General features: G+C 39.4%; 1 protein-coding gene and 1 long non-coding RNA gene across 5 annotated transcripts in view; one reads left to right on the forward strand and one right to left on the reverse strand.

Moving 5' to 3' along the window:
• The window catches only part of LOC147342988 (uncharacterized), a 23,115-nt gene extending 20,195 nt beyond the window's left edge, over nt 1-2,920 (forward strand). Inside the window, exon 2 of the long non-coding RNA XR_015157093.1 lies at nt 2,135-2,920. This is a non-coding gene — a long non-coding RNA (uncharacterized LOC147342988). The remainder of the gene's footprint in view (nt 1-2,134) is intronic.
• Nucleotides 1-9,116, reverse strand: part of VPS26A (VPS26 retromer complex component A) — a 25,469-nt gene extending 16,353 nt beyond the window's left edge. Inside the window, exons 1-2 of one of the 4 annotated variants that reach the window (XM_086382631.1) lie at nt 9,062-9,116; nt 2,989-3,138 (exon numbers count right to left, since the gene is read on the reverse strand). In XM_086382631.1, coding sequence (XP_086238757.1) covers nt 2,989-3,138; nt 9,062-9,064 — 153 coding nt within the window. In that variant the 5' untranslated portion in view covers nt 9,065-9,116. Of the gene's footprint in view, nt 1-2,988; nt 4,429-8,712 lie in introns of all 4 variants that reach the window. The other 3 variants (XM_086382633.1, XM_086382632.1, XM_086382630.1) reach the window with 3 other exon arrangements.
• Between the last annotated feature and the right edge of the window lie 321 nt (nt 9,117-9,437).

Here is a 9,437-nt window from a genome sequence, read left to right on the forward strand (position 1 = left end):
CACTATGTCCTCATATGTCAGAAGGTGCACACAAGATATCTCTGAGGACACTAATCCCATTCATGAGGGCACAGCCCTCATGACCTAATCATTTCCCAAAGCCACTCCCCCTCCGCCTCCACTCGGCCCCACCCCACCTACAAGTACATCATACTAAGGATTAAGTTTTAACACACAAATCTTACATACAAACATTTAGTATATGGTGCCAAGTGAATGACTGCTAATGTTATGGTTTCTGGGTGATGAAAACATTATGGAATGAGCTAGTGATGACAGCTGCACAACTGTGCAAAAGTAGTAAAAATCTCTTAACTGTATATACTCAGTAGGGTAAACTTATGTGAATTATAACTCAATAAAGCTATTTTTTTTAATAGAAATGAAAGTATATATCACAAATAAAACAATGGAATAGAACAGAGAGGCTGAAACAGACTCACACAACCTCTGGTTACTGACAGAGGTGATGCTACAATGCAGTGGTGGAATGGATGGCTTTTTCAGTACATGTCCTGGATCAATTAGATATCCATATGGGGAAAAAAATAATAAGTAGTCTTGACTCTTATGTCATAAAGACAAAATCAATTTCAAAAAACAGAGAATCTAAATGTGAAATATAAAACTACTTAAAATTATAGGAGGAACAGGAGAATATCTTCATGACCATAAGGTAGGCAAAGATGTCTTAAATAGGATACAAAAAGCACTACCAAAAAGGAAACACAACATTTGTAGAGTATATTATTATTATTATATATTATACATTATACATTTGTCCAAACCCATAGAATATACATCACCACAAGTGAACCCGTAGGTAAACTACAAACTTTGGGTGACTATAATGTGTCAATGTATGTTCATCCTTGATCAAAACTGTACCATTCTAGGCACTGATGTCGATAATGGGAAACCTCTATACCTCCCTCTCAATTTTACGTAAATCTAAAACTACTCTTAGAAAAAAACCTGGAAAAAAAAAAAAGGTATACATAAAAAAAAAAAAGTATACATAGACAGCTCACATGTCACGAATATTCTTGCTCTAGGTAGGATGTCAGGTCTTCCAGTCTCTAAGATTTTTTTTTTCTAATACATGAAGTATTCTTCCTACAATGCATAACAAAGTTTGGAAACCAATGATTTAGTCCAACCTCAACTTACAGGTGAGATCCAGAAAGTTAAATGACTGCCCAGAGCTACCTGTCAAGACCGTGGTAAAGTCCAAGGCTAGATCTTCCAACCCCAGCCCAATGATCTTTTAACTATATTCAGACATTTTACAAAGCCTAGACTAGTGTGGTAAGACTTGTTTTTGGTGGTGTTATGTCTATAAATTTTGAAAATCTGAGGTTCAGTCTCTCCCTAGAAAAACTAGATTGGTATCTCTACCCCTTCTACTCAAAGTGAAGTTGCTCAGTAGTGTCCAACTCTTTGGGACCCCGTGGACTGTAGCCCACCAGGCTCCTCCATCCATGGAATTTTCTAGGCAAGCATACTGGAGTGGGTTGCCATTTCCCTCTCCATGGGATCTTCCCAACCCATGGATTGAACCCAGGTCTCCTGTATTGCAGGACCCTTCATATAAGGTCTTTATATTTATGTATAAAATGTCTGTATTACTAAAGATATGGGGATATATTACAAGCAATTTGAAAAACAGAAATGAGTTAAATATCCAACAGTAGGGAAAAGGTATGCTTAATATATTACCTATACATAAACATTAATTAATGCAGAGAGACTAGGAAGAAACACATTCAAATTTTAATAGTGAGTTATTTCCATATGATGGGACTATAGATAATTATAATTATTTTATAATTATTTTATTTCCCAAACTGTTTACCATGTGTATGTATTACCTTAACGAACAGGAGAGAAAAACTCTTAATATTTTTTTAATCATTTATATTTAGAAAAATTATTTCAAACATTTTATGATTTGATTTTATCTAGGATATTACCATTCTTCAGTATCACAAATTAATGAGTAGTAATCATATTCTGTAAGGTATAAGAATAATTCTTGGTAAGGAAAAGGGGGAAAAAGTTAAACCACAGAAGGTATCACAAATGTATCTGACCATGCATGGACACATTCTAAATGTGCTTAAATCCTCTACAGAGTATCAAGAAATGAGATCAACAGACACAACGGCAGTAGTACAGACTGATAACCTATAAAGATGAGAAAAAACTTTTAGAAAGCTGTCCGTCTAGTCAAGGCTATGGTTTTTCCTGTGGTCATGTATGGATGTGAGAGTTGGACTGTGAAGAAAGCTGAGCGCCGAAGAATTGATGCTTTTGAACTGTGGTATTGGAGAAGACTCTTGAGAATCCCTTGGACTGCAAGATCCAACCAGTCCATCCTAAAGATCAGTCCTGGGTGTTCAGTGGAAGGACTAATGCTGAAGCTGAAACTCCAATACTTTGGCCACCTCATGCGAAGAGTTGACTCATTGGAAAAGACTCTGATGCTGGGAAGGATTGGGGGCAGGAGGAGAAGGGGACGACAGAGGATGAGATGGCTGGGTGGCATCACCGACTCAATGGACATGAGTCTGAGTGAACTCTGGGAGTTGGTGATGGACGGGGAGGCCTGGCGTGCTGTGATTCATGGGGTCGCAAAAAGTCGGACACGACTGAGCCACTGAACTGAACTGGAGAATTATCCCCAATCTCCATAACTCAATTAAAGGAGAAACAAACTTTGAGTGGATCACAGCCCCACTGTAGAAACTGTCTTATGTTAAACAGACTCACATGGTCACAAACACAAAATTCTGCACACAGTTTAATTTAGACTCTGCCCAGTAACCATTCCTGCAAGTGTTCTGTTGAATCAAAGCTTCCAGCTGACATTCTGAAAAACATTTTCCATCTCTAATAAAATCATTCAAATTTAGATACAGCACAAGCCACTTTCATGACTAATTCTAATATTCTACAACTAGATAATTCTCCAAACAGAATATTTACCTTTCCTGAAACAGATTCTCCATCATAGAAAAGATAGTGCTTTTCTACTTTGCCATCTTCAGTTTTCATTTCCGCCATTTTCCTGGTTTCCCCATCATTAAGGACAACGTCGATCTCACAAATGGGACCAAAAAATCCTCCAAGAAAACTCTAAAATAAAAGAAAAATTCTCACAATTGTTTTGTCAGCACTACAGTTTAAAATTCAAACTTGATTACCTATAACCTGAAGTTAACCTATGAATTCAGGATGAAGTAAGAATTCATACCAAATACTGCATCAAAACTAAATAAATTTCATACAATATACATAAAGCTAATGCTGCACTGTACCCTTAAAAATTTATTGCAGATAAATTTGTTCTCTACCACAATAAAATAGCGCCCCCCAAAACTAAAGAAATTGAAACACACTATAATTTCAATCATTTCTACAAGTAACCACTATAATCAAATTCTAACATATACCAAAAATCTAAAAAATTAATCTTAACATCTGGATTGAAAGTTACCTTTAGTTATACATCTTTGAGGTTCTTTCATTATACTGCTATAATGAAACTCATACAATCCCAATTACTCATGAATTATTACAATGTACTACTTATGGAAAGCCTACTGCTATATAAGTCTGAACAGGATATGTTACATTGTGTAAACCCTTGAAATAAAACTGGCTCTATTTCAAGGGTTTACACAATGTAACATATCCTGTTCAGACTTATATAGCAGTAGGCTTTCCATAAGCAGTACACTGTAATATAGAACAGTCTTATGGACTCTGTGGGAGAGGGAGAGGGTGGGAAGATTTGGGAGAATGGCATTGAAACATGTATAATATCATGTATGAAACGAGTTGCCAGTCCAGGTTTGATGCATGATACTGGATGCTTGGGGCTGGTGCACTGGGATGACCCAGAGGGAGGGTATGGGGAGGGAGGAGGGTTCAGGATGGGGAACACATGTATACTTGTGGCAGATCCACTTCGATATTTGGCAAAACTAATACAATATTGTACAGTTTAAAAATAAAATAAAATTAGATTGGGTACCTAAAAAAAAAAAAAAAAAAAAAACTGGCTCTAATAGAGGAGACTAATTAAATTTGTTAATTTTTCTAAACAAAGTGTATAAGCCTTGTTCTGTAAATCCTGAATATGACAGAAGTAAAAGAGACAAAGATCAATTGCTTATGAATGGCAAAACACATTAGCTAGAAATAATACAGAATCCATTGGCTATTCCAATGTCAGATATAGTTGTGGATTATTTTTTGCCTGCTATAAAAGCTAGTTTTCTAGTCTTTTTAAAAATTTACACAGAGTTATCTCTTAAAAACATAAATCTGGGGACTTCCCTGGAGGCCCAGCGGTTAGGACGTCATGCTTCCATTGTACCGGCACAGGTTCAATCCTTGGTTGGGGAACTAAGATTTGGAATGCTGTGCAGTGCAACAGAAAAAAATAAATAAATAAACCCAATCATATCCTTCAATATGCTGGTGGCAGTATAAATTGGAACAACTACTTTAGAAAATAGTTGGCATTATCTGGTACAGCTAAAGATATATATATACATCAATGATCCAGGAATTATACCCCTAGGTATCTACCCTAAACAGAAACTTACACACATAAACCAGGAGACCAATATAAGAATGTTCATAATATCATTGTTCACAACTGGCCCAATTAGGAAATAATCCAAATATTTATCAATGAGAAAATGGATACATATATTTTTATCTATATTCATACAGTGGGCAATGGAATCAATTACAGGACAGAAAACAAAGATGAATCTCACATACACATTGAGTGAAGAGACCAGACACAAAAATACACACTGTATTATTCCGTTTACTAAAAAATCAAAAACATGATGCACATTATAGTGGTATTAGAAGTCAGGAAGTAGCTGGAAGAAAGCACTGGGGTACTATTAATGTTCTGTTTGGTTTTATCTGAGTGCTTAATACACAGGTATATTGACTTTGTGAAAGTTCATCAGGCTGTACACTTACTTGTGTACTTTTCTATAGTTAACACTTACTTTAATGAAATGCTATTTTAAACATACACATATACAATGTATTCCATAACATGGCCTATACATATCTTGCTCTATTCATCCCTCCAGCCACACCAGCCTCAAATGATCCAAGTTCTCAAATACGCCCAGTCTCCTCCTTGTCCTAGACCAAGGAATCCTAACAAAGTCATCCTTTCACTGTGACTCACCTCCACAAAGAGGCCTTCCCTAACTTCCTAATCAAAACTGAATTCTCCAAATTTGGGAAGTGCAACACCATGTAGGTTTACTTCATCATTTATTATAAAAATGTTAGTCGCTCAGTCATGTCCAACTCTGCAACCCCATGGACTGTAGCCCACCAGGCTTCTCTGTCCATGAAATTTTCCAGGCAAGCGTACTGGAGTGGGTTGCCATTTCCCTCTCCATGGGATCTTCCCAACCCATGGATTGAACCCAGGTCTCCTGCCTTGCAGGCAAACTCTTTACTGTCTGAGCCACCAGGGAAGCCCATTTATTTTAATCTGTGTATTTACTGAGTACCTGACTCCCCAACTGAACTATAAACTTCATGAGGACAGAGCCCTTATCCTTTGCTCAACACTGAAGACTCAGTGGCCAGGGGCAGCACGTGGCATTTAGTAGAAGGCATTCAAACACTTGTTGATTGTTAATTCTGAGTAAAACACATACTGTCCTGATAATAAAAAATAAATGGATACATAAAAGAAATGAGCTAAAACTTGGCATGTTTGGTAAGACCCGCCCTCCCCCAGGAAATTGGCATTGATGCAGTAGTAAAGTCTAGAGCAAGGAGCTTGAGTTAAGGCTCAGTTCTGTGCTCAGGAGGAAGGGTAACAGCAAACAAGCTAACAATCCTGCTAAGGCTATGTGGATCACAGGGTGATACAACTAATATGATGGACGGAGACTGTTTTCCTAAATTCTGAGCTTGCTTCTTTGTTTTTTGGGTTTTTTTTTTTTTTTTTTTGGCTACACCACACTGCTTGTGGCACGTTGGTTATCAAACCTGGGCCCTTGGCAGTGAAAACACAGAGTCCCAACCACTGGACCACAAGGAAAGGATTATAATTTCAAGAAAGCAACTCAATGAATTACCAGATTAGTACTTATACTCCAAATATATAAAAAGCAAATTTTCCTTTTGACAAGATGTTTTGTCCCTTCCTAGTTAGCTTTCATACCCCCAAGTTTTAAACTCAAAACTTGCTCAAAATGGTATACATTCTCCTAAGAGCTACAAATATGAGAATGTACAGCAGGTCAAAATCAGTCAGCTGGTATTTACTAATCATCAACTACCTGCAAAGCACTGATCCAGCAAAGGGGGCAGGTAGTGGGGAGCTGCTGTGAGAGAAACAATTATGAAAGAATAGATGATGTCAGTCTCAAAATTTTAATTATAAAACTGAGGCAGGAAAATAAAATTTATTTTTTTTATTCCCCCTTAATACTTCCTAGAGTTAGTTCCAGGAAAAATGAGATTTGAAAACTGTAAGAACTGTTTTACAAATGAAACAAAATATTATGGTCACTTTTTCCCACATACATAATGCTTAACATATACAACTGAACTGGGATTTGAAAGTTTATATTAAAATATCAATAATCAAAAATAAAATGTCAAAGTTGCCACTAATTAAAATGGTATAAAACAGACTTAAAAGTACATAAACTTCACAATTAACTAACGACAATTAGTAATTGTAAACAATAAGTCTTGTTTTGACCCCATATGTAAAACTTAAAAATTGTTAGGCACTAAAAATATATAAAAACTATCTGTTGTCCTCAATCATTTTCTGCATGCACGAAGTATTTCATAAATAGTGGTTAGGACTCAGCACTTTCACTGCCAAGGGCACAGGTTTGATCCATCCCTGGTCAGGGATCTAAGATCCCACAAGCCACCTCGTGTGGCCAAAAATTAAACAAATAAAGTTTGTATTTCAAGATGTGCATCTTCTTGCACATCCTATCATTTCAAACAAAATGTTACAAAATTTAAATCTTTTAAAAATTATTCACAGTCAAATGATAATACTTCTAATTTATATAAAGAGAGAAAAATACAGAATTGTCAGAATGGTGAGGACTACAAGGCAAAGGAATAAAAGCCGTAAAGAAGGTTAGGATATATTAACATACACTTCTGCTGAAATTACAAGAGGCACTTCTGAAATCTTAAGAGAAAGACTGCCAAGATCTTTTAGAAAAGATACCTTCAAGTATGTATTCAAAATGTGGGATTTTCAGGAGCAATATTAGAAATTATACAAATTAAAACTCTTAGGTAGCCTTTAAATAAAAAGATTTTTCACGTAATTTGTAACCCAACATTGAGCATTACTATCTAGCAAAATTACAAGTGGATGTTAAAAGATGAATTTTATAGCCCTCACTGAAGAAATTTCACTACATCCTTTGGGTGTAAAGAAACGCAACTCAAGGTGAGGCAGAAGAGAAGCTCTCAAAATTTATTCACTTAGTGCATACAGGAGCAATGAAACAGCAAATTTTCATACATATATTATTACACTTGTGCCTATTTCAGTGTTTCCGAGCTTTACAATTGTATTTGTTTCACGAGTAACTTGAAAATAAAAATTGTTCTTGAAAATAATGCGTTAAAAGTAGTAATTCTAAATGTAAGCAAAAAATAGGGCCTTTTACGTTTTCTTTGCAAATTATATTCAATTAAAGAAGCCATCTCTAAGCCCCTGACTAGTCAAGGTCCCCCAATACTTCCTTCTTATCACAGCTGTTTTGTTTCCACGTTAAACAAGACAAATGTTTATCTCCTTCTGGACTACAAGCTATAAGAGAGCAAGGGCTGATTCAGTCTTGCTCAGAGCCCCTGGGAGCGCCTAAGTATATCTGATGAAAAAAAGAGAAAAGGGCTCGAAGTTTAAGAATGAACATTTTCTGTGCTCCTTTCTTTTTTAAATTTAAAACAACTCGATTCCTGACTTTAAAATGTATTCATCAAATGTAACTTTTTCAAAAAATAAACCTAGCTTAGTCTTTAAGCCAAAAGTCTCAAGCAGCTTACGGAACTGGGTGAGCTCTGGGAAACCAAGTACTATTAAATGAAAGTACACAGTAGGCGCTCAACATATGCATGCTAAGTGAACCAAGTAAATGAATACTACCATACAATGAGTGAAATGAGATCCAATCTAGAGGAAATCGCCAACACACACAAAGCTAAATGCCATCGTGCTCACGCTTGTGCTTCCCACTAACTGTGGTTAAAGTACTGATTTCCCTCCCTCCTCTGCTCCCTAGGCCACTTCAACATCCCGAAGAGATAAGTTTCCAGAATGGCTTGGTGAAGGAAATGAGAGCCAACGTTTAAACCAGGGGGCACGAAACTACTGCCTTTGACTTAAAAACGTCCTCCCCTCCAACGTCCTTTTCTTTTTCTCTCTCATTCTACAAATGTCAACGTTAAGGCTAACCTGGGGTCAGGAAATCGCAGGGTATCACCATATGCTAGTTTAAAAAGAAAAAAAAAAGACTCAAGGAGCTTGGTAAATTCAACGTTTACCAAGCTCCTGATCAACACTGGAAGAGAGTGACCAAGTCCACCGAGTCCCGAACTGGGGGACTCTTGGGTCACCCCATCTGAAAGGAAGTGAGGCTGCCCAGGAGGAGCAGAAGGTCTGGCTACCTTGGAAGGGGAGGCGGTGGCGGGCCCGCAGAGGCGGGATCCGAGTACCCAGCCACGGCCCCCCATAGCCGATCGAAGAACGCTGGCAGAGGCTCCGACATGGCCAGGAGAACGCCTCGTCACCCGCAGGTAGTCGGGCCTCGCCGAGACCGGGAAGAAGCGGCGCAGCCCGCTCTTCCCTAGCCCCGCGGCGGCCAGACAGGCCTAACCCGGCTCCCCGCCCTGCCCGCCTACCCTCTCCTGCCGCTCCCAAGAGCCGTTCCCGCGACATCGGGCCCGCCGTTGGCCGTTCCGCCGCACGCTCCGGGACAAAGGCTGCGGGCGAGCGCGCGGGCGGCCGTGCACTCACCATTGTCAGCGCTGCCGCCGCCGCCGCGTCCCCCCCACTTCACGCCTCTTCCTTTAGGAGAACTCCTAGCCCCAGTTCCCTCCTCCCAGGCGCCCGTCACGTGACCTCAGGCCGCCGGCCGCACGTGACCCGTCCTCTCCTTTCCTGCCCTCCCCTAGAGCAGGCCCCCTCTGGGCCTCTCGCCCCACCCTACTGGCCAGACTGGCCCTCCGAGGGGAGGCCGTTTGGAGGAGGGGCCTCGTGCTCCACCCCACGGCGGAGGGGGCGGGGTCACTGGGACGGCGTCAAGGGGGCGGGGCCAGGGCGGACCAAGGCTCCCCAGGTCCTCCGCGCCCTCCTGTCATGTGACAGGCGGTTCCCTGACTGACTTTTTTTT

This window comes from Bos grunniens, chromosome 28 (assembly GCF_055505025.1).
Source record: "Bos grunniens cultivar Pamir isolate PY7600 chromosome 28, Bosgru_T2T1.0, whole genome shotgun sequence".
Lineage (NCBI taxonomy): Eukaryota > Metazoa > Chordata > Mammalia > Artiodactyla > Bovidae > Bos > Bos grunniens.